The 26,737-nt window shown below is 39.5% G+C and overlaps 1 protein-coding gene across 6 annotated transcripts in view; it reads right to left on the reverse strand.

Annotated features, from left to right (window-relative positions):
• kcnab2a (potassium voltage-gated channel subfamily A regulatory beta subunit 2a) overlaps positions 1–26,737 on the reverse strand; it is a 74,612-nt gene that overhangs the window by 7,400 nt on the left and 40,475 nt on the right. For 5 of the 6 annotated variants that reach the window (XM_069535361.1, XM_020096684.2, XM_020096686.2 and 2 more), the window contains 9 exons: positions 7,991–8,034; positions 7,668–7,705; positions 7,296–7,375; positions 3,418–3,462; positions 2,846–2,890; positions 2,548–2,591; positions 2,290–2,376; positions 968–1,053; positions 509–629 (listed from right to left, as the gene is read on the reverse strand). In XM_069535361.1, the coding sequence (XP_069391462.1) occupies positions 509–629; positions 968–1,053; positions 2,290–2,376; positions 2,548–2,591; positions 2,846–2,890; positions 3,418–3,462; positions 7,296–7,375; positions 7,668–7,705; positions 7,991–8,034 (590 nt within the window). Of the gene's footprint in view, positions 1–508; positions 630–967; positions 1,054–2,289; positions 2,377–2,547; positions 2,592–2,845; positions 2,891–3,417; positions 3,463–7,295; positions 7,376–7,667; positions 7,706–7,990; positions 8,035–20,216; positions 21,239–26,737 lie in introns of those variants that run through there. The other variant, XM_020096681.2, reaches the window with a different exon arrangement.

Consider the following 26,737-nt stretch of genomic DNA (forward strand, 5'->3'; position numbering starts at 1 on the left):
TAAATAAAACAACCATTTACTTTCTCAAAGGAGAGAAAAGATATTCGAAAGACTTAATTTCTACTGTACGTGTTTAACTCCACTTTGTCTGACTACTCCTCTCTAACTGGCTTTTTAATTGGACCTGTTTTTTTTAACCTGGTAGATAAGCTAGAGCAGCTGCCTGAAGAGGATCTGCAATGTCAGAAAGGACTCGTCAATCATTTGTGTGACAATTTATATAAGACTTGAACCAGATCATGTGCTGTAGTTGTAGATGGTCAGTGTCAGAGAGCCACTGAGAAACCACAGCTAAAATTAAGTTAAATGAGAACACAAACTGTAAGGAAAAGAGATACGAGTCCTGTATAATCAATGATCTTCCAAGGTCTGTCAGTGTTTCTTGCACAGAATTTGTGTCCACTATTTGGCTGTCACTTAGTTTCTCTGTTACCAATGGATTTGAAAGAAGTCTCATGGTCGAAGACCTTTGTTTAATAGCTACAATTCCAAATCCAAGCCAGCTCACCTATCTTATGGAAGAGCTCAGGTAGCTGCACCTCCACCTTCTCTCTCTGAAACATGTGGTACTCAGCCTGCTCACAGATGGGAGGAATCTGGTTGAACTGTCGCGCCACAGAGTATGCTTCCTACAGGAAAACATGGAAGAAGAAACAAGGTAAGGACAGTAATGTATATATTGGACAGTGCCTAAATCCCCACTGTACATAGTTCAGCATTAAACACAAACAGGTAAGAATTACTAGGCAATCTATGTGATAGAACGAGAAGAAAAAGATATTTTCTAAAACAAACTTTATAATGCAACATTCGGTGTGGCTGCAGTGTTTGTGGTTTATCAGCAAGTGACAGGTGTGTTTACAGTGTGTGTGTGTGTGTGTGTGTGTGTGTGCTTTGACAGTAGTCACAGTGTCATGTGTACATCACTGCGTTTTTTTTGTCCTGTGTGGAAAAAAAAGGGTCTCACCATTATTTCCATTGGACTCCAGCGGGATGTTCCCCAGTACATGGCCATGCCTTGATTTATCACATGGGTCATTGCTCGAACTGTTTCTGCAAATAAAAAATCAAATCGAATGTTACCCTGTTATGTTTATAGAACAGTATTATGACAACATTTTTATATAACAATATAATGAGAGCCTGTTCTGTATTCTCATAAAATATGTTGTGATCATTTGCAATCTAAAAGGGCTGGACAAATGAGCAGAGAGGAAGAAAAGCTGATTAGGTGAATCGACATGAGTGATTCATTCTGAGGAGAGTGACATCTATTCACAACATCAATGAGAAAATCTACAAGAATCCTTATTATTTATAATCTGACACATGCTAAAAAAGAGGCCAGTAAAATAAACTGATTACAGACAGATTAGATAGGAATCTCATTTTACATTTTATATCTGACCCTGTGTGACTGTAATTTCCACCTTTCTTTGTGACAATAGGTTTCGCTCGACCGCTGCCTTAACTGTCAAACATGTCAGATTACGATCAGGGTATCCCAGGTAACATCACGAGCACAGGAGAGCAATAAAATGGGTTTCCATCTGATAATTTCTCTCCTATGATTTCTCTAAATTTTCCATCCACACAACTCGACCCTTGCTGGTGTGCAGTTCATGAAAACTCAGACTAAACAAACCTTTCTATCATCCAGTGGGAGCTTGGCTTGAGAGGTTTTTTCTGTCAACAGCACTTCACCTCCTTTTCACCCTGTACACTGCCCTTTAACTATTGTCAGAATAAAGTAAACCAGATGGTTTTACCACTTAGTGTTTGAAGACATGGGAAGAATATTTAAAAAGACAACTGGCCAAAAGAATCTCTTGACTTTAACATGAAACAACACCTGCTACTTCTGACTAACAAGACACTGAAATATATTGTGCAACAGCCAGAGTCGATAAGGCATCAAACTGAAGGCAGGAAGATGACCTGTGACCTAACTCTAGCCCAGGGAGGAACTCCGACACTGGAACAGATGGATACCGTGTGACCAGCTGAGCCCACACACAGTGAGCACTCTGCCATTTAAAGGTCTCCAGCCTCAGTATCTATCCTAATTCTAACTGTGGAGGTGGGAGCGCCAGGACAACACACACAGCATTTAAAAATAGATATTTTAGTTACACATTGCAGTAGTCATAGAGACAGAAGAGGTGCGTTTATTATGTGTGATATGACAAAACAGAGGGAAGACATGGTTAAGAGTGTGTGAGAGGATAGGAAAGGACAGATGGTAACTCAGAAGTGATGAATGAAAGTAGAGGGCGAACATTCATTTACCTTCCATGGGTGTATTAGGGTCCGGTCTATTTGCAAACACCACGTCCACATAGTCTAATTGCAGTCTTTCTAGAGAAGCTTTTAAACCTGGAAATGAGCACCACTGTTAGTAAGTAGCAGTTGACAGTATATACTGTCAAAAACTTTGTGTGTAGGGTCCTCAAACTATTTATTTTCACAGGGTTATTGTACAAAAATGTTTTCATCACCACTCAAATGAACCTAAGAGCATTTTGTTGATGCAGTATTGATATGTACCTTCTATAATGTGTTTTCGGGATAAACCTCTTTCAGTCTCAGCTCTGGAAAAAACAAAAGACAATAGATCTTGGTTTTGAAACAGTAATTTGAAATGCTAAACTACTTGCCTCTCCAGAATAATACATATCACATATCCTTTGTGATATATGATCTAATAAATGTTTCAGGCTTATTGAAAGTACCTGACAACAGATAAGTTTGGATGACACATGATCTCATTACCAGGAACATCAAGCAGAGACAAATTATTACAGCGAGAGAATTTCTCATTTGGAAGCAACCAGACGAAACCTACTTTCCACCCCAGAAGATCTTTGTTGTTATCACCAGACTTGAACGTCTAAAAATGAAAAATGAAAGCAAATCTGTGACATCAACAGCTGAACATGGACAGTTACAGCAAAAAAGCAGAAAATGTGTTTTCGACTTTACACAAACCATATGTTTCGAATGTATTAACAGGATGAAGAGCTCAGATACGGTGTAACCATGTGATTCTACCTTATTCCCTCAGTGTCACACTCACCCCACATTTCACAATAAGTGTGATTATGCCAGAACTTGGCCAGCACCAAAGAATGAGTCTTGTAGGCTTATATAGGCTGACAAAGCTATACAAATGCCAATTCAAGACAGATAAAGTATAAGACAAGGCTCTAGAGGTTGAATAATTATTCAGTGGGACACAGGAGTGAGTGTGGATATGGCACAGTGGCCCTCATTAATCTTTTATCTCCCTATCTTACCTTTCCAGCTCACAACACACTGCCTCCCAATATGTGCAAGGAAGGAGATGATACAAGATTAGGGAGGCTGCCTGGGACGGATATTAGAAAACACCAAACTCAATTAAAGTGTGCCTCATACCTCCATCCTTTTTTCTTTATGATGTTTCCGAGCACCACCTCTGCCCTGTGAAGTAGACGGAGAGAAGGTATGATTGAATAAAGATAGTCTTGAAATGATGAAAGCGTTGACACCCCAATATCACAAGGGGAGGATTTCAAGCCCCAAGTCGAAAAAGAAAAACTCTGACAACTCTGTATGATATATATAACGGAGCGTTCGATGGAAAGCCCACCTGCTTAGGACTGGAGGGTGTGAGCTAGCTGCCAGGTCAGAGTCAGCAGGGCCTGGGTCCAGCTGTTCTGTGGAGCCACCACTATGTCACTCATTAACAGCCGCAGGGGTGCTAATGAGTGACATTACTTCCAACAAGGGGCTCATTAAGGCCGGACAACCTGTCCTCTCAGCCTGACAAATAATGAGACACCTGCCTGTAGCATAGCTCCCAACAAAATGCACTTGGGCAATGCTGAAAACTACAACACAGCAACTACAAAGATTTCTTTTGTTTTCTCTAAAAACTACACGAATCATTATTTATGTCATGGTGCATAACGTTTTACCAACACACACAAACACACACACTAGGCCTACATGTTATCAGCTTTTATCAGTGCAAAAGGGCACAAACTGCAAATAGGGAAATCTCAGTAACATATCTTAAATCAAATGCTAGATATGCTTGTCTTTTCCCTGACATTTTTGCAGGTTTAATGTTAGCTAACTACTTAGTCCTAATGAGGATTTATCTCATCTTTCATCCTGCCTACATATTAAGAACAACTCTCTGCAGCAAATCAAACTTTGCCAATGGAAGAAATTTGGTGCATAAACAGTGTATTTAAATATGCGACAATTTTGGACAACAAATACAAGTCTGTATTTGTTGTCCAAAATTGTTGACTGGTGTGCAAAGACCATAAATCTTCCGTTTGGAAATTGACCCAAACCGGGTTGATTCATATATAAGCTTTTTTTGACCTAGTCTTGCTAAACCAGGGTCTTATTTACATAACCGCGGCCATTCTGGCTGGATTATTGTAGTAGCGGATTACAATGCATTTAACTAAAATCCAGGTAATCCAGATGTCTAATTTCCTTCTTCTCTGTACTCCTGTACGTGTGCCAGTTTTAGTCTGCTGATCCAACAAGCAGCATGAGTGGAGTATTTGCTGCAATACAACTGTACAATCTGTTTCAAGCTCTGCCAGCTGGACACACACCTTTTTTAAACAACCAGCAATAAGCACTCTCCTGAGAGCAATAAAGCGTGTTTGAGTGCATAATAAGGTGTGTATGTGTGTATTACTGGAGAATACCCACACAATGGTTTGTATGTCGCCCTTCGGAAATGTGAGTAATTTGAGAGCCCAAACATAAGGTACAGTGCGCCTCGAGCAGGTTAACTGTCTTCATTCATAATTAGGTCTTTATTCCAGTGGTGACTTACAGCACAAGCAATGACATAATGCTGCATTATTCATGGGTTTATAATATTTTATGACTTTCACATTTCTGTGTAATTATACCAATATGCCACCGGGCTCACTCAGTGTCATGCAATTACTATGCATCTAGAGCAAAAGGTTTAAGCCTGAAAGAAAATAAAGTTGAAGTATCTATTCTTCCAATTACTCGCATATTTTTAAATGCTTTGAAGCAATGAGTCTGCTGATAACAGTGGCTACACGGGATAGGCAGAACATTTTTATTTTGCGTATAAACATTTATATTTCTGAAAAATTGTAGGCTACAAAATGGGATGATACGCTGGTTAGGCATCCAATTAATAATTTAATAATTATTTGTTGAATGCTTGTTTTGTTTCTGTATTTTGTAGAGCTAAACCAGAACATACATGACAAACAGCCAGAAACTGTCAAATGCTGTGTATGAGCAGAGCAATGTGAGCACAGTTTACAAGCCCTTCTTATCTGTCCATTTTCTTTTTTAACACAACAAGTTATTAGTATGGATGTAGCCTGTTTGTGCAGCCTCCAACACCAACATACATTCTCTGAGTCTGACTGAGCCAAGAACTTCACATGAAAGCTTTCTCCACTCTGATGTGCAAAGTGTGTGATTTGTTCTACTCCTGCATGTGTGTGTGTGTGTGTGTGTGTGTGTGTGTGTGTGTGTTTGCAATATAAGCTCCTCAGCGCTGCTTTGTGCTGGAAGCTGTTGGGATTAACACCTGTGCAACACATACTGAGCTGTGTTACATGCTGTCACAAACATCTGCACGTGTCAAACAGATTTGTGCTTTCTGTCGAGTTGTGCTTTGTATTATGGAAGCACAATTATTAAAGTTAGCATCAACTTTGTTCCTGTTTTTTCTGGACTCATCGTTTAACAACAAGGCAAACTGATTATTGAATTACCTCCAGAACAGTGGAGGATGGACTGATGACAGTGAAGGATTTAATGAGAAATCAAGAGGAATATAATTGACAACGATTGAATCCTTTCTGGTCTTTTTGTTTTCTTTTGATTTTCACAGTAGCAGTCTGACACATCACCCGAAACATAATGTCAAAACTAGAATATTCTTGGGGAGGATTAAAAAAAAGGGAATTGGTGCTGTTAATCAGAGATAGTGTTCGCAAAGGATAATCCCTTAGATTATTTCAAAGCACCCAAGTTACTACAAAGCCAGATTAATCCACACTGGAATTTAAACCTTCACTACATTCAGCAATAGGGCAACACGGGGCTGCTTTCTGAGGGTAAAAATATCATCACAAGCTGTCCAGTAAATTTAGATTGAGACCGTGAATATCTGAACCCTCGTGAATGTTACTGCAACAATGACAAGGACGAGGACCTGATAAAAAAAGACTTTCAGGTCTAATTTCAAGGAGAGAGACAATCGTGTCAATTAATAGTCAACTTGAAATACTTTACATGAACAATTCAATTTGCTGACAGAGAGAAGTTATATTTCCATCTAAATGTAGAGCAAAGATAACCGTTATGACAGAAAACATGAGAGAAACACGGCATTTGCTTCATATGTTAATTTGAGGAAGGTTCCAGTTTACTTATCATTCCCCACAGATCTAATGCTTTCTTTAGATCCATTTTTGTGAATATTTCAGTCACATATTTCATCTGTTTCATGATGAAGGCATATAGTGTTTCCATTTCTTTTTGCTGCTGATTATTTTTATTAATAAACCAACTTTTCTTCATTCGTTTCATGTTTTTTAATTTGCAAAGGGAAAATGTGAACAAAAACAATGTAGTGATGCTTGTGAGTTTTAAGGACTTTGTTACTGTTATCACACATGGCTGATACATTTTCAAATCAAAGCTTTGAGCAGCTTGAACATTTCTTTATTTATCTCCGTCGGTGGGAGACATTTTCAAAGTATCTGCATGATTCTGGGAAAATATTAGCATCACAATTATCTTGCTTAGATTTGGGGTCATTCATTTAATAGTTTTTTCTATTTACTTGACTACTTGACTCCCAGTTTTCTGCTACTATGCACAATTAGCATTGGACTAATGTCGTGTTAGTATTGGTTGAGGGAGAAATCAAATATGAAGTAGCATTATGGGGTGCTTGAGATTCTTTGGGAGAAAGAAGTTTAGAATCCAGCAGAATTGTCAATATATAGCATAAATATATATATAGCACGTATATAGCTGTGTATTGAGATCCTAGGTTTAAAACGATTAATCATGCAGACTAACTGAAGCTATCTGCATCGCTTTAAACCAATAAAACAAAAGAATGTTTCATGAGATTTGAGTGAGTACCTGAAAATTGCCCTCAGGCATGGCAACTACTTCATAATCTCTGCCTGTGACTTAATCAATCAAGCTTCGGCAGCTTCATAATATCTGGTGTTACAGCTCAATGATGCATGACCCGTGGCACAGGATCTACTCACTTTCCAGCAGCGTAAACCTCTGCTGTGTCAAACAGATTGATGCCATTTTCATACGCCAGAGTCATCAGCTGCTCTGCCATCTGTTGAGAGCAGGGGAGAAGGAAGAGCAGAGGGAAACAATAGGGTGAGAGATCACTCATTTGAGGTGTTGGCACTATTCAAATATTAAAATGTCCCTTCACAAGACTACAGAATGATGTTGGGGGTTTACTTTTGTATAACATGTTTATTCTCTGGCTGTCAAACTTGCAGCGTGTTGTTACTAAAAGTAAAAATAGTGTCTTGAGCAATCCAGGATATGCCAGATCATATGGATGGTTTCCATTCCCAAACCCTGATTGATGGAAGATGACAAAACCCATCTGTTCTCACCTCATCTGTTATCTGTCCGCCAAAAGTCACCCATGTTCCTAAAGAAGATGACAGGGGATGGTTGTCAGTGTAAGTACACAAACACACCAAACACACATGCAAACAGATGAGCCAATAAAGACTGAAACCACAGTGTATGTACTGTTTTATAACTTTTGCAGTTCTAGAACTTGCTTCTATATTATTTACTTCCCCCCCACACTGAGTTAACACTCTTCCTTAGAAGATTATGGTGTGATCTGTTCATCTCATCAATCTGCTATACAAAGTTATTTGTGTGCAGAAAACTTTTCAGTGTTTCTAAGAATGGAAAAGACGCATACCTAATCCAAGGCAGGACACCCGCAGGCCCGACTTCCCAAGGTTTCTGTCAAAACAGAGAGAATTATTCACATTAATGCAGCACTGAGGTGACAGTGATTTGTGATATTTTGCACTGTGGTTGTGGCTAAGACCATTAGAGAAGGATTTAAAGCCTTGTATTCAACCTTGATTGGCCGATAAATCTAATAAAAACCCTATCACACTTTTGTAATGGAAGAAAAGTCTGTTCTGAAGGTTTCGACTGCAGTAGACGCTTAAAGCCATGGAAGATATGAAAAAAAGCTTTGTGTGGATTTGAAGCCTGGACCTACTTCAGCACTGACACACATCGAGTGGATGTGTAGGGAAGGACAGTAACAGGAGCTGACAATGAGAATGTGTGTGTGGGAATATGCAGTTTATGTATGTGTTTGTAAGAAATGTAAGAGAAGAGGAGAAGAGAAGGAGTGGGACTTAAACAGGCCCACCATGACATCCACTGACATTTCACACAACACACCAGGATCCCTCAGCCGCCATCTGACTAAAATCCCCTACAGCAAAGCGGAAGCACGACGACTCACAACAGCTAAAGCTGGCATCTCTGAGCCTATCATGGTCCAGACAGGCAGCTCTGCCGACAATCACAGATTTGGTTCTTTTATACAAGCTTTATAAGTGCTCCGAGATGCCTTTGGATCCTGGTTAAGAGGCAACATCATCACACATTTGGTATTTGGTATTGGTTTCAGTTGATTTTTCCCAAGAGTATTCTTTCACACAAAAAGAGGACCATAGGACTCTTATGGGCTCACATTTTTTTCCAAATATATCTGATGTAAGAAATTATTAAATAAACAAAATGAAATGTGCTACTTCTGCTACCTCCTGCAAGAGATACGCTGGCAGTGTAAAACGATTAAAAAAATGTGTCCAACAGGGATGATGTAACATGGGCAGGAGTCAAAGTAAGCGTGTGGGAGGACAACTCATATATTTTTATAAAACTGCCTGTATAGAAATATAGTTGAAATGAAAAGGAGCAGAGAAGAAGACAGGGGTTATATGTGTTCTGTGAGTGTGTACGTATCCAGATGTGTCTGTTACATCGCTCTGCCTGTGACTGTGTGTGAGTATGAGTGTGTGTGGGTGTTTTGTGAAGCCATGATAAGACTGTTGAATTGCTGCAGTGACTAACAAAACCCTTATTTCAATGTGGTCTGAACACCAAGTCCAAAACCACTGACTAAACTGTTTAAAATAAATATGTAAATCTCAGCAGTATCGCACAGCCTCAAAGCACAGCAGGCTAAGTGGTCTACATTTGTGTTGTTACAGAAACAAAAACAAGCTTTTCAAATGCTTTTAAGTTTTCACTTTTTGATAAATCTACTTTCGTAGAGTTAATCCACTTAAATGTTCACAACATCATCAAACATCATTAGTTCCACTCTTATTCCACTGAACCTCTCCAGAGGATTAAAGAGTCTCTCCCCTTTCATAATATATACTTTTTCTTATATCGAGAAAGCATATCGCAGGAAAAATCTACCATTTCTGGATCCGTCTGGGATTTCGGTGTGACTGAGAAACAAAGAAATTACATCCGCTTCATGTATTTTCCAAGTAAAGCTACTTATTTTCTACTAAGGGCCTCATTAAAAAGATCTGTAATGGTCAGTGAGGTCTGTAATCGTGTTATAGTTTCAATCCAAGAGGCTGATGACGACATCTATAGGAGCCCACTGACTTATACTCAAACACAGTCGCTTGTAAGGGAGAGAATGAGAGTGATAAGGGAATCTAAAGGGACCACGTGCCCTTACGTTGCACCGCGGTGACAAGGTTAACACAAGTCCCCTCTGGCAAATCACTGGAGCTGATCTACAATTAACTGGCTCTTAATTGCATGAGGAAAATACCCCCTCAGGGAGCTGCTGCTCTACATCACTTACAGAGATAACCAAAACCAAAAGCAGCTTACTGAGTGAAAATGATTCGTGGAGCATGTTTGTGTGTTTTTAAAGATGGACTGAGCGTTGTGTCGTATGCAAGAGCAAAATATCTTCACTAATAACTCGGTAGGTTGTAAACACAGTGGGTTTTGGTTTCTAAATCACAGTTGTGCTCCTGTATGTTTAGCACAGAGCATTTCAAGCCTTACACTGTTCCAGATTTAAACACCTAATGTGATGAAATGAATCCACGTTGCTTATAATGTTAATACACAGAGCTTGTTGTGTGCCACTGAAATGCATGCATATTAAACTACTCTAATTAGATAAAGTGAGAGCAACTGTCATAACATGCTTCTAGAGTTGCGTCTTTTTCATCAGCATGTGTTGGGGGTTATCACAAAGTGAAGCTTACAGTGTAAGTGTTGCATGAGCATGTTGTAACCATGAACACTGCACAGTGCAGTACCAGTGTAGTTAAGCTCTTCCTCAATCCTAAAAATAAGTAACAGGGATATCAGAATGCACAGCTCTGCCCTTGCTATTGTTCGCATTGTAATGGTGTCTCTTTGTCAGCACATTGTTGCATTCAATATTTTACTAGACTGGCCTTGAATATTGCATTGTGTGTTACTGCGATGACCCCTCTGCCAGGCCTAGTGAGCATGCAGGGTTCAGGTTCCCGCTGAGCTTCAGCAGACATGAGCTGCAACAGTAAAGTCATCTATATCACACCCTCCTCAATAATGAAGGAGACAGGTACAGTAGTGGATCAGCAAACTCACTTCAGCTGCAGGGACACAGCCACTGAACAGAACACATTGTGACCGCAGCACATGGCCAGTATTCTTGTTTACTTAGAAAAACTAGGTAACCTTTCACTGAGGTTGCTGTTAACATCACCCTTCTAATCCAATCAGCACAAAGCCCAAGGGGACGAGGCAAGGCCTTTCATTTTGGTATGTTGGTTTATTTGATTAAGGGCTGGCTTGGAGATCTATTTGGGGCTTGTTTACACACAGATTGCATTACACTTTAACTTGACACAATGAATTCTGCATGTCTAAGTCTATCATTCACTCTCTGCTGCTGACTTTGGCAGCTGTTGCAGAGAGAACTCTGGAAAATACGGGAGCTTTAAGACCTTCCACCAAGGTCAGCATAACAAAAGGAATACCAGATGAAACCCAAGAGAGTCATTTATTATTGATCAATGGATTAATGATTATTGGATTGTTGTCTCTTGAGGCAAAACATGAAATACAAAAGAGACAAAGACAGAAAGTGTGTAAAGATAAAAATAACTAGTACTCCTGTTATGCCTACTACTAGCTGAGCCATTCCACACATTGTACATTGAGTTAACCACTGCTAACTGTATGAATCACCTTGTTAGAATGGCGTTCAAATTTTACTCACATAATACCCCAAAACTTTGGGCAAGAAATAATATTCTTCACTGTGAAATACTATCTACTACTACAGAAGGGAGGACAGAAGGAAAGGTAATATAGATAGCAAGTATTAATATATGATAGTCGTTGATACCTGGCACCACTCCACAACAATCCACAAGAGTTGAAGTATAAACGTGCTTTGACATGTCATCACAATCCCAATAGGCAATAAAGTAAGTGAGTAATCCAAATACATTCAATCTACTAAAGTCATTAAATGTGTAATTTTCTGTGAATAACACCCTCCCCTGTTAATACAAACACTGTGGTGACCCCTTCAGATCAATCAATACAATTTCAACCACACCACAGTAATGCCTCCGCCAACCTGTCAAGTTGCACATCACATCAATGTCAGTCCAGATTCACATAGTACAAGTAGTGAAGCCTCAGTGTATGAATGTTGGAGTTACAGCTATAAACACATTTTGTGAGGTCACAATAACCTTTGACCGGCAAACTCAGATCATCCTTGAGTCCAAGTGAACATTTGTGCCAAATTTGAAGAAATTCTCTCGAGGCGTTCCTGAGATACTGTGTTTACGAGACTGAGATGTAAAGAGACAGATGTAAGGAAAACTCACATTATGCCTGCAGCTACAGTGATGCACTGATGTGGAGACATGAAAACGCCTGATGGATAAACAGATATACATTACTCCCTACAGACTTGGGAAAATAATGTCATTTTGATCTACTAAAAGAGTCATTTTTATTTTTAGTGATTTGGAACAAATTGGACCCAATTCAAATCAACCGTTGCCATGGTAATCTACTTTCAAATAGGTATTCATAATGTTATTATTTTCTTTTTGTATAACATGGGGCAGATTATCAGACTACTTCCTTTTTCAATTTATTTCTGTTACAAGAAATAGAAATGTAGGATTTGTCTAAGCAGAGATATGTAGTTAGCCGAGTGCCATTTTACAGCATTTATGCATAACCACAAAAATCCCATTAGTCCATGAAATAAGAAATAGTAATCCAAAGATATTCATTAAGAATCAACATTAATTATTATGTTATTCTTAGAAAAGAACATTTTTAATTTCTGTTCACCACAGCTCTAATCTGACATAACGTTATTTAGTCAATCAGAGCTGCTAAAAATCTGCATGCTAACAAAGTTAGCTTTATAGCCACAAAATGGTATTTGGACAGCCTCATCAGAGTGTCAACTAAATATTGATCCTTTCCGGGTTAGTCTTTGTTCTCCAAATATTTCAAAACCCAAAAATATTTACACAGTACAGTGAAGCTCAAGCTGCTTGGAGGAGGAGGAGGAGGACTGAGTCGGAGAGATGGTTTAAAGTGTTTAAAGGGTGAAGTCGGCGGACAGGACACGATGATGAATGAGCAAACAAGGTCACAGAGAGCTGTAAAGAGAAACGTGTTGAGAGGTATGTTCGCTGAGCTGGACTATTAATACTACCTCAGCCGTGGCTTTAACTTGGGAAAAACACAGGCTGAATTCCACTGGCTCGTGGTAGCTGCAGGTGGTTTCCTCCTCCATTCAGGTTTATGTAACATCCATTCCACATAAAGGAATGGAAGGGGGGAGGGAGCGACCGAAGAGAGATATTGGATTAAAATTGTCCTGACTAGGCAATAACAAAGGAGAATCCACTCTGCCCAGAAAAGCTCCTTAACAAATTTAAAGCAGACAAAGGAACAGTTCAATCCTGAATAAAAATGTCATTATTATCTGCTCTTATGTATTAAAAAGTCAAACAGCAATATTGTTTCTCTTTATCCAATTACCTCTTATTTATCCCCAGTATCCACCTTATTGGCTGAGACATGAATGGTTGTGCTCTTTGTTTTGCACATCCTCCAGGGTCTCACCACCAGCCTCTATTCACTTGCTGCCAGCTGGATGACCCTTTTCAGTAACTCAAAGCAAAAACAGTCGATTCTTTTCTCATATAAAGCCAGAGATGGAAATTGTGTGGGCGAGTTGTGACTGGACGTGAATGTTAAAGGATGGGTTATTATTGAGGTGTGGTTTTAAGAGGAAATAGTTTTATTTTGATATATACGCTAATTTGCTTTCTTGCAGAGAGTCAGAAGAAAAGATCGATAAAGGGGTATGAAGGTAGAGCCAGGAAACGATTAGTTTAGCTCAGCACAATGACTGAAAGCAGCAGAAGAAACTATTCTATTAGCTGTTCTGGGCGTGTCCAGACAGATGGGAAATAAGACGACCAGTACCTATAAAGCTCACTCATGAATAAATTATATCCTGATTAGTGCCTGGGACTTTTCCAGTTCTCATGGTTAGTTTTGCCTAACTGCTGCTGCATAAGATCGCAAATATATAAGGAAGGTATTGAATTTCACGTCAAGCTCTAAGGAGAAAGTTATTTTTTAAAATTATTCCTTGTTCAGAAAACAATGTTCTTACAGGCAAAAACAGACAAACCCAAAAGAAGCATCACATTGAACTAAGACTGGTGACATCAGTTCAAGCTAACTGTAAAAAATGTGTCATCATCAACTGGTGATAATACCACTCAATAAATTTCAACTGACATATTTTATGTTTCTCATAATTATTGCACTTTTTTATTTCTTATTCTGAGGATGTTTCTCCTTTAAAGCCTTTAAATTAAAACATGCTCACTAATAAACTGGTATACTTGTTTTTTTGCAGCATCCCCTGTGACAGCAGTTTAAGAGTACAATATCAAATGTGATTTCATTTCTGTATGTAAACAACTTAATACAGCCAGAAACAAAGTGCTTTGTTGCCAATGGCAATTCTTTTTCTCTCTTATAAACAGATTGCCATCGCAGAGGGTTTTCTTGAGGCTAAAATTGTTTTGCTTATAACTCTGGCATTTTCACAGGCTCTTGTCTCGGAATAAATCTGCCTTTGCCCACAGGGATGGGAAATCTGCTATATGTTGAAGAGGAGTGAGGGGGACACTAACAATATAAATGTGGAGGAATCCAAGTTTGAGGTAATGAGTCTTATCATTTAAGCTCCAACATCCTTTTAAACTAAATATCATATTCAAAGGACACTTTATTCAATGATATGAATGATCAAAATGTATTTTTAAAGGTTAAGAATCTGTACATCGGCACACAGTTGCAAACAAAATCACTAATAGATCTACAACAATTAATCAACCAATGAAACTATCAGAGATCAAATTATTGTTTTGAATCAGTTATTAGTAATAGTGTCCAAAATACTCTGCTTCTTAAATATGAAGATTTTCTGTTTTTAAATAACTTTGGAATTTTGATTTGTCTAAACTATATATGTTTAGATGCATCAACTTGGGCTTTGAAGATTTGCAAAGGACATTTTCAGGCTTTTACATAGATATTTATAATTAACACATGGATCAATGATTTAAAAAATGATTGTTGCAGCTGTAATTGTAAATTAGTGAATGAAGGTTATTAGCGTAATATAACTGAACTAAAAAGCCTGTAAGAGAACATCTTGCTGATAAAAACAGAGCAGAGACTACAGTGGGCACTGTATCAATTCAGAGAGACTGGTCCATCTGCCTCATTAAAAAAATGTAGAGGTTAAATATTCATAATACACATGACTAAGCATGATGCTCTTGGGTATATGGGATTTTTGCCTGCTGGCCCATGCTGTAATACTTTATTAAGCTTAATAGATGCTTTTATTTGAGCCAAAAGTGTTCTACATCACTGATTTTACCTAACCTTCAGTTCAAATGTAGAGAAAAGCTAACTACAAATTTCATTATCAAAATAAGTTTTATTTCATTTCTAAATCTAATCTGTCTCCTAACAGCATACAGAACATCTTACTTACTATGGTAGTTTTTAATAACCTCGTATTGAGCATTTGTGCATATTTAAGTCAAACAATCAATATTTTAGCAATGGTACAAAGCCCAATAACCATGTGTAACCCTGAAGGATATAATGTAATGCAGTCAAATGAAATTCCTGCACACATTTATGGTGAATTAATAAACTGATTGAGGACAACACAGATACTGAGTCAATCAAGGACTTGGCTCTACCTGGCATTGTACAACAAAATAAAACAATATAGTCTATTTCTTAAGGATTTTAGAAAATAACACGCAGAGAGAAATGAGTGGTATTAACCCGCACACGCACACACACACACACTCACTCACTCACTCACTCACTCACTCACTCACTCACTCACACACACACACACACTCACACACTCACACACTCACACACACTCTAATTAAACTCTATCAGTGAGGCAGAGAAAGAACAGCTGTCTTCATGTTCTCCTTCAACATATCACATGTCTCTCGCATGCAGACACAGTCAAAGACACATAGGCAAAATACTCCTTAACAACCCCCCATCTTGCTTGTTCTCTTATACACCAACACAGGAAAAAAAAAAAAGAATGCATACAGTGAGACACAAGCCTACATCAATAAATGAACCATCCCACCGTTTGGCAATTTCTCCCCAGAAGCCCAGAGCAAACAGATGGCGAATGTTCTGTGCACATTTAAGATGGTACCTAAGTGGCTACTGTGGCCTGAAATCTTTGCTGTGGATGAGTCTTAGCATTTACATCAGTGAGGCCAAAGTGTGCCATTGCCGTGTTTTCTGTTCCACTACCTCGGTCTATTTATGATTCATATTTCAAGGGGAGTACAGGCTGTGGAAAGCTGGCTTCCCTGGTGAAGAGAGCCCTCAGAATGCAGGAAAATGTCCCCTTACTATGCCCCAAATCTCACACCCACAGCTTTTGTCACCCAACACTGAGCAATGCATGCCTTTTGCCTTTTTATGTGTGTAACAAAATCTGGAAAAATGTGAACCTAGTTTCATCTTTCAGAAAACTACTCCATATTTAAGCAGCATCAATACAGCTTTCATTCTGCAACCACAGCTAATAACAATATCTACAGGCAAATGTACACTGGTAATAAATCTGGAACATTTGCAAGTTTCATTTGTAAATCGTTGGCACTCTATTAATATCTCTGTTATATTTACCTCCATCAAATGTAGTTTTGTTTTTGTTTGTCTTTTTGAAGACAAAAACTACAGGATGCATTTAATTTCGGTGTGGATCCAGATCAGGGGGCAGATCCTAGAATAGTTTTTCTCTTTCTTTAACACTGCGAGAGAGATAAGGCATTTTTTTCAAAAGTTTTGTTGAATTCTTAGAGAATAAATAAAAACTAAATCAGGCGGACTGATGATTATGAGTGTGTGTAATTTGGTGAAGATCCAAAAAAAGGACTCTGATTTAGTTTATTTATATGTGGTTTCATAAAGGGACTGTTAGACCTTGATGAAGGTACATGCTGTTTAGGTGGCCTTCTAATTGACACCTGTTTGTGAACTAACAAAGACAACTCAGGGGAATTGTCTTTTTTAAAGTAGTTTCTGTAGTTTCTCAGTTATTGATAATGATACATCACAACCACACAAAACACTGTGGTGGGATTTAAATGCCATCCGCTTTCACAACAATGCCAGTAGCTGTTTACTGGGGCTGTGACTCATTATCAACTTTATAACAAACAGTGGACCTCCAGAGATGTGAGGAATCCTGCTGAAAGTCTGGGCTAGGGCGATCTGTAGAGCTACACAAGCGGAGGAGGTGAGTCAGCTCTGGTTAACATGGCCACTGCAAGAAATGATACTGAGTGCAAAGCAGCAAAATTGCTTTATCACAAAGTGTGGCAAAAACAATACCATGATTTGACAAAAAAAAAGCTCAAATAGGCTAGAATTTAGTCTGCACGAAGCATAAAAATGGCAGATCCCACTGAAAGGTGATATGTTATCAAACTTAATCACCTCAGTTCTACTTTGCAGCAGTTTACTTTCATGACTAAGCAAAGTAAATGTGAATCATTCTCTACAGACGCTGCCCGAGTTTGACCAATCGAGAGAAGTGCTGATATCGGACTGTGAAGCAGGGCTCATACAGGAGTGACTCCCCACCTGCACTGTCTCACCAGTGTCTCAGATATTCCTCCATTCCCTGAGAGACTACTTTACATAATCATAAGCCATTTTGTGTGCATCATTAATTCAGTCCTGACTGAAGGCATTTAATCAATCCTTGAAGGTGGCTCAGGCTCACATAGCAAAGTTTGATGATTTTAACCAGTGCAGCCATGCAGACCCGGTGTCATATTACAGAACGGCTCCCTCTCTGGTGAGGTGGCTCAGTAAAGCTGCCGCAATCCCTCCCACCTTGAAAAGACGTTCACATTGATGGTTTCCCTGGCCTTGTGGATAAAGTCACTTTCAACCTGAGATGCTTCCTCGCCTGTAGATGTGAGCCGACGGCCTTGATTGAATGTCAAGGCTTCCATTCAGGGAAACAGAAAGGGATGCATGGAAATCAGCTGATCTGAATTTCACAGTACTATCCAGAAGTGAGGATAACCATGGAAAGTTTTGTAGGGTGGATAAAGTAGCTTTAACTGTATTCTTCTGGAGCACAGTTATAAAACCACAAACTCCTTATCTGTCAAAAGGGCTAAATGAAAAATTCAAACTGAATTCAACAAAGAGAAAAAATAAATCATGTGCTCACAGATTAAAGGAGAAATGCATTTCCATTGAAGGGGTTGGAAGTTTCAACTCTAAGATGCACACTTGAAACACACTGACATGACAGATCATTCCAGCCTACTGTACTTCCTCTTGGGCATAGAGCCTGCACCAACATTAACCTTGGCACTCTCCCTTCCTTCCCTTCTTTCTTTCACTCTCTCCTTCCTTCCTTTTCCTTTCTATTCTTAAAAACATTATGTTGCACCCCCAGCACACTTATCCCTGAGCCTCATGCTGCATTTAGAGCTGCATTACCTTCAGTTCACATCAGATATAGGCCTGGGTTCACTAACCCAGAGCCCAATATATATTTTAGACTACACAGCAGAAGCAGAGAAAGCAAAGAACCACTGGCCCTCGAGCAGAGAATGATTTTACTCATTCAATATCATTAGCCTCAATAATGACAGTGTGCCAACATGGCAGGCCTGCCGCTGGCAAATCAGATGCAGAGGATTGTGATGAACCATTCAGACAACAACAGCTCTGAGGATGGGTAATGTGGTTCCTCAAATCAAGTGTTAATTACTCAATCTGCAATCAACATAGCAGTAATTTCTCAAAAATACAACAGAAGCCCTGATTTATTCCGTTTTGAGGACATCATATTGCACATTGTCATCTTGAGCTTTGAGGTTTAAACAGATTAAATTCAAAATGAACAGTTATCTCTTTACCAATAGCATCACGATGAGACATTTTGTCCCGATTATAATGTTTGGTATAAAAGATAAACTGCATTAAAACGGAAATAACTTACAAGGTTTTAATTAAGGCTCCGCTTTTGATTCCACTGCAGAAACAAATGTATTTATCCTCTATCACAATAAATAGAAGCACCCTGAAGCAAGACGACAGTTTACCTTGGAAACATTGTGTCATCAATTGATGATATAACATTAAGTTACTGTGAGTAATTTTCATGTATTGTAAAATGTGCAGCTGTGCTAGTATGCACAATGTGGATGCTGAGCTGCATTGCATTAATAGCCAGCTTGCTGCACATTATCATGTTCCTATGTTACCATGCTGCAAGATAATTCAAACTCATTTCCTCACTGATAATGCCTACAGATTTGTCATCTTGCACTGCTGTTCAATTTGCCTTTCACTTACTCCTCTACATGCTGCACCTCCATATGCTTTTAAAGATATTCCACTTAGTAATCGTTTTTCTGCTTCCTTATCAGCCCTCGTGTAAAAGACTGAATAATTTGAAAAATTCGCCACACAAACAAAAGACCTTGGCATTTTGCTACAAATGCTATTCTGCACATAAACCACTGCTTAAAGGTTAATGTGGTATGGCAGAAAAAACATGGTAACGAGTTCAGGTTGATTCTACACTCAAACAGGTCAGATCATTTCCTTTTAACAAAATACAACACATTTAATCCACACGGGCAGAAATAAAGCAACAGATTTGTAAATATACAAGTGGAAATTGGTAATTGACTGACTGAAGGGGTGGCGATAAATATTCAGCCCAGCGTCATGTCAGCATTGTGTATAAAAGCTATAATTATGTCGACGTTTGTTCCCTTTCCATTTAGAGAGGTTTTTTATATGACAAGATTACTCTGATAGTGGCATATGGTGCTTTGATTCAATGAATGGAAATTAAGTTGATCTAAATATTTCTGCTATAGGTTTAAAACAAGAATTGCAGTGATAATCACCTATATAAATTATTATTATTATTATTATTATTAAAGACTATTATTAGGACTATTGGTAAGTTATAGATTTGTTTTATCAGAACAGTATTTGTGCACTTGGAAAACTAATCTGGTAAAATACTAATTAGTTTCCCCTTCAAAGCTGAACAAATGCACTTTACTCTGCTTTGTTTGTAAAGCTTGTTGACGTTGATCCTGCACAGAACAGATTAGACATCAATTGCCACTAATCAAATACAAATTACATGCAACATCGCATCTTGAAGCAAAAAATTACAAACTGAAAATCGTTTTTTAAATCCCACTTGATGGATAAATAAAAGTTTTGGGAGGTTAAATAATTAATCACTGTCACGATGAAGCACAAAATGTAACTGTCGATCTGAAACAGGTGGTGTGTCGTAAATTTGAGAGAAAGGACAAACAAAGACAAACACATTGTACCAACAGACAATGCATTTGATGAATCCTCATTTAAAATATACTAAGGTAGCAAATCCCCCTATGTAATTTCATTTATATATTTAATAGTCTGAAAGTTTTGGGGCCACATTTATCAGTTAACCTTCTTTAGTACCCTACCGATACTTCATGCCAGTCTTCATGCTTTGCTCGCTGGAGGAAGGCACACTCTGAACAGAGAGTTGTCCGAGACTGCGAGCCACCATAGCTACAGCTCTGAACTTGCTGCGGGTGCCTGTGTTGGGGCTGTTAGCGTTCTGTCGGTTTAGCCTGTCCTCGGTGGTGCGGCTCACCCCCCCGCGATGGTCCGTGCACACTAATGACACCTGCATCTTGGATTTTGATTGTCTGTCACACAGAGGCGTAAAGTCTGAGGATCCAATGAAGAGTGCAACACTGTTCAGTCTGTAGGATGTAAATCCAACCTCAAAAACTGTGTGTCTGATGAAGTTGCAATAAAATCACTGACCAAATCACTGTGGTCAATAAGGAAAAAAAAAAGGACTGCAGAGAAGTGGGAGGGCAGAAGAGAATGTATTCAAACACCGAAGGACCGCTGATCAAGTGAAAAGAAAATCCTCTGAAAGGAAGTCCAAATCCAAGCACAACATTACAGCATCTCTGCCTCTGCTGGTGTGAGAACCAAATTTGGAATCACTGCAGACAAAAACATAAAAAAGCCAATCCAGAAGAATTTAGGGAATAAAAGAAAAAGAAAAAAATATTCTACAAATCACAGCTCAAAAAAAGCAGGGCTTGTGTGAGTATGCCCCAGCAAGTTTTTCCTTGATTCATCCAGAGGTCCTCCTCTCGCTTTACCTCTATATCAGAGGATCATCAGAAGCTGACGAGCAGATATAGAGTCTTGCAATTTCCGTTTTGAACTGAGCTCAGTGCAAGAGATAACTCCTCTTGCTTCTCAGCTTTAAGAGTGGAAATGCATAGATCCACACAAAGAAATGGAGAGAATAAAACACGACAGACAGTTCCAGGAGGTTTTCATCTCTCCCGCGAAGTCCACCTTGACAGCTGCTCTGGATCCTAAATAATCTCCTGAAAACTACAGGACGTTAGCCATATTCACTTCCCCAGCTCTGGCCATTGCCTGGATTAAACTTACATCTGTATGCCTTGTGCTCAGCATAAAGCAGCACAGTGCACACAGGCAAGAGATGGGAGGGGAGAGAGAGAGAGAGAGAGAGAGAGAGAGAGAGAGAGAGAGAGAGGGAGGGAATGTGGTGGGAGGGATATGAAGAGAAGCTGCGAGGAGGAATATTCAGAGAGCCAGGGAGCAAGGCATTGAAATCTGTTGTGTTTACAGCAGCTCTCTCAAGAAAAGGGTAGTACATTTTTTGTGTTACTCTTTGTATGTCTGTTAGCCTGCAGTGTGGTTTGATATAGTTTATTGTGTCAGGAAAAAGGGAAGGAAGCTGCATGTTCAGTGGCCAGGAGCAAACTACAGCCTATGGTCCCTGAGAAGGCGACTCTCACGTGGGTCTGTCCAACTGCCCATGAAATATTCATTATGTAACTTTATCTGTGACAATATATGTCAAAGGCAGGGATGTCACAGACATAACTGAGATGCTGTGTTTAGCCCATAGACCCGTGTTCTCAAATTTTATTATTCTAAATTCTTCAAAGAAATTATTTAATGTTGCATATTAAACTGAGCAATCCAAAAAGAAAAGATACAAGATCGCAGGATGATGCTTGAAAAGCTAATTTCAATATATCATCTATTATTGCTTATTTTTAGCATCAGAATAATAATAAATGGATTTTTAGGTGAACCTGGTGGGTGCAGGTAAGAGTGAAAAGTAAAAATATAATGGTTGGAGGATTAAAATAAACACCACAGTAATTGGACTCAACGCAGCTATGGCTACAAATTGAAGAGACATTAGATGAGACACCCGCTACCAGTAATGTAATACTGAAGCTTATCGGAGTGGATCAGTTCGTGTGCCAAGGAGATAATTAAAAGAGATGCCATCAGGAGCAGACATGTATAGCAAAGTAAAGTCGAAGAAGCGACCTCCATCAGAGAAATCCAGAAACAGGCTGTTGCTAACTGACAGCCCTATTCTTGGTGCTGTGACCTTTTGGTCCCCTGTACTTAAATAGAACCCTGAGGGGAAAGGTGGTTTAATTCAACTGAAATCTGATTTAAATTTCACATTGTGTGCAGAGAGCAGTTAAGCTAAGCTCAAGAGGGCTCCTTCTCTTAACAAAGACAGAGTGTGGAGTTTAGAAGGGATGCCCTAACCAATAGCAGAGTGAGTGTTTGTTTGCATCAATCTCAATAGCAGTGGCAGAAGAAACTTTTATGATGGATGGGCTTGTGTCACCTTCGCAGACTTATGTCCTGCACTCTTGGTCAGGTGGTGTGGAACAGATTTGGGGCTGATGCCATTCCCTCTACCATCTGCTCCACTTGACCAGAGTCTCTGAACGACAGGGTACGGTCCATGTATTCGCCTCCACTGCTCTGGAAATGTGATGCCACAATCCACTCCCCTCTGCTCCAGGGGCCCCAGGAGTCATGACATGGGCAAGGTACTGAGAAGTGGGAGAGGCCAGGGACAGGAGCTGAGGCTGCACAGATACAGTGTCAGTCTTCTGCTCCATGCGAAGTCTACATAACAAAACTGACAAAAAAATCCAACAGCAGGAAACATTTCAGCAAATTCTAGTCAAAAACATGTCTGATAATATTCATGTGCTGGTATTATTCAAAACATATATACCATATCATTTGGGCTTTTACTGCCCTGCCAAGGCTTTTTATGGCCACTGAAACCATGTGACGGCTGATATCTTGTCATAAAAATCTTTTGTTGAGTCCTGATTTATCTGCTTCTAAAAATCTACACATTTATCGACTGGTGTGCAATGCAAGGTACAGTAATCAATACAAGCATGCATCATCTGACGAACTTGTGATCCATCACCTAAACGGATCAATAAAAACTATTTAACTACCATTTTTTTTACATATCGCTCCATTTTTGCCTCTTGCCACCAGATGCATACCACACCGCAGTCAGATATAATCTCTGCAAGATCTATACTCACTTTAACAGTCCAGCGAAAATGTCTGAAATAAATAATGACACAACAAATGCATTGACGCTGTTTAATAAATGAATACACTGGGAGCTATCAACAGCTACTGCCAAACAAATATGCTCAATCCAATAACCCATGCCTGTCACACGTACTATGATTTTAACCACAGGCACATCTGCCAACTGTCTTCAGATTGACAGCATGTATTCCATTCAATTTGACTGTATCTGGAAACCAAAAAGGTACCAAAAGACCAGATAAATAAAAGGTGCTCACTACAGATGACAGACACCTTATCATTGCTTACTGTGACTGTGCCTGGCAGACATTTTAAGTCTGCAGCCTCTTCTGTCAACAAAAAAGATGATTAGTTGAACCTGTTACGTCTCTTTTGTTAGAAACCACTAACCTTGTGCCCATGCACCTATCAACATCTAACACTCCTGCAGTACAGACATCACATTGCTGAAGGGGAATTGTTTCAAGTGCGTGTCTCATGCTCCATTAACTACCACTGTCTTAATGTTATGAATGAAGTTTTAACATGCATGACACATCAAACTGTAGTGCAAAGGTTACACTGCCCCCTCCGGAAAAAATCAGGAAAAAGTCCCGAGCAATTGACTCAGACTATTGTGTTTTCACATAAATGTCCAGAAGAAAATATCAGCAAAATGTCCACACTGCATATTTAATGTTGGAGAGCAGCTTTACACATGTTCATCAGGTTTTCTTTTACTCACTACTATTATCATTAAATGCTGGCCTGAACTTTAAGAGGCTTTGTGTTAACTCATCACAAGATAAATCAGTGAATATTAAGGTTGCTGAACTCAAAATAAGACACTGTGATCTTTACATAATGGCTTAGCGTGTCACTGTTAAATTGCTAATTAGTGACATTGTGTTTAAAGGTGAAAATGTGCTCAAGCCAAAGCTTAACTGTTCTTCTATGATAAAAAAGTAATTTTTGTATCAATGCAGGAAACAACGGAACAATACCAGAGAACCAAATCCTATCAGTTGCCATTGTTAGCGTAGGATTCAGTAGCTGGTAGTTATATAGCAGTTCTGAACAAATAAAGAATAGAAATCCATCTCCTCCCACACCACAATGTCCTCCCCTGTGTTGTGTTGGGCCCTTCCTTTCCTTGCTTTGATTAAGTGCCTGATTTGTGGTTATCCCAAAAAAATCTACTGAGCTGCTAAAATCCCCCTTTGACAATCAATCACTGTGAGTGAATGCAGAGCACTGATAGGACCCTGCATTTCATTCAATGTGCGGGGGAGGAAGAGGAGAGGAATGTTGCAGATTGTACAGCCAAACGTTTCACTGATCATGACTATACGGTGGAGTAAAATTCACCGTAACTACAAAACAGCAGCGCTCATCTTAGAGGAGAATGCAGACGGAGAAGGAAAACAAAGAATCAAGACAACCTTATTAAGATGTAGCCCAACTGCTAAACACTGTTAACACCAGCAAGCTGTGGAAATATGCTGTGCAAATGTCTCTGACTTATTGACAGTACAGAATCCCTTAACACACACACATACACAGAATATTAAAGTTATTGGTTTTGTACTGTTCATCCTTGCAGCCCTGATCGGGACAAGGCTTAGGCAATCAATGAAGCCATACCATAATGAAGCCTCCAGAGTCCTAGTTGCACAGGAGTTTTAGCTCAGACAACTGACCTCGCTAAGCTACAACCCACATACTGCTGCTAGGGAGCACAGTGGCAGAGGGGAGGACAGCGACTCTGATCAACTGAGCGTTAGAAACTAGTCTGATCACAGAGGTACTGCGGGATACTGTGATGAGCGGTGATCCTTCACCACAACAGCAGCACTAGCTCTAAAAATAGGCACTGGCTCTCTGAATCAATGTTGCACAGTGAGCCTGCATGGACTAAACGCAAAGAACGCCTTTAGCTTCGAAAAAGGGGGAAAGAGTCTCCCTAATCGGACATTCATCACCGCAGTGAGCATCTCATGACGTCTTTACTAATTTGTTCTGGGGGCAGTCTGGGTACCTCCGACCTGAGACTGGCACATGAACTGGCATCCAGACTTGCTGCAGGGTGCTACGCCTGATCTCTCTCCCAAGCGAGGGAAGCAAGCTCTAGCTTTCTGCAGCCCTCTGTAGGGACTACTGCACAGATCCTCTGAAAATGATTCCTTTGAAATCTGCAATTTAACATGGGGTTTACATCTTAAAGCAGAGCTCTTCAAGTTGGGTAAACAGAATAACCTAAACTCATGAATATCACTTAACAGCTGGTTCCACTACTTATATATTAACGCTAACACGGTGTTCTGCACGTCTGCCACTGTTTACTTAAGAAAACGTATCCAGGGGCATCGGGCCAGGACAAGGTCATTATCGGCGGGAGGTGATTGTTAGTGCAGCAAACACCCACACAGACAGAATGGCCACAGAGTTGTATCAAGTGTTGGTGTTGGCCAGCTGTTCAAAGGAGGTTAAAGTTCCACTTACTGAGGGTTTAATTGAACAGCATTGGTGAGGATTTGAGTAACCGAGTGAAAAGGATAGCATCCCTGAGATGAGGGCTGGGGAGGCAGTAGAGTGTGGGTCTGTGTGTGGGTGAACAGGCTTAAGAGAGTTAATGGAAAACGATGTGAGGTCAGACAGACTGACAGTGCTGATCGACAGATGTGGTGATGCTTTTCTAGCAGCTTACTGCATCCTGAGGCTGTGTCTAAACATTTCTAATGGCCGACTGTTTCATCACAGTAATGAGGCTGCAATTAAATGAAATATAAACATTGAAGAATATTGTTGTTTATTGGTTATCCTTGCATCATGACTGATTTGGAAGAACTATATTTATTGCTTATCTGAATGATCTCAAAAATGGAAGTGCTTACCAGTTTTACGATTAACCACGGTAATATTCCCGATGGTTAGCATTACTGTGTGAATTTTAAATTATCATCATAACCATGGTTATTACTACTGTGTAAAACTCATGGTAAAAACTGTCCAGCATCAGCCATAGTGACTGTGTCCCACACACAGGCTCGCTAGCACTGCGTGCAACACGGGTTTATTATGTGCATGTGTAAAGTTAACTTTGTGTTGGTTTGAGAACTTATGAGACACATTTAAAACATTGAACAAATAGTCCAACAATCTGAGCGCACAAAGTTCACCTGCTACGCACAACACTGCATGCAGCCAGGACATCAGAGTGACTGGAACGATCACGATCAGATACCTTTAATAAATAACTAAATACATGTGATTATCATTTTGCGACAAACAAGCAGACACACACAATTTTCATACCGTTTCATCCCTAATCTCAAGTGAGGCGTTGGAGGTTATAAACATTTGTTTTAAATGTACAAATTAAATACTAAATATTATCCTTGTAATTGTGGGAATTCCTGAGGAAGCAGAAGAGTGAAAAGAGACACAGGTCACATCTGTGAGCAGTGTGCGCTCCGAGTCTTAATTCTCCAGTGAACATGACAGAGTCCCAACAGACAGCAGGGCTCAGGAGGAGTTGTCATTTCAGCTGTCCCTGCTGACACATCTAACA

This window comes from Paralichthys olivaceus, chromosome 2 (genome assembly GCF_024713975.1).
Source record: "Paralichthys olivaceus isolate ysfri-2021 chromosome 2, ASM2471397v2, whole genome shotgun sequence".
Classification (NCBI taxonomy): domain Eukaryota; kingdom Metazoa; phylum Chordata; class Actinopteri; order Pleuronectiformes; family Paralichthyidae; genus Paralichthys; species Paralichthys olivaceus.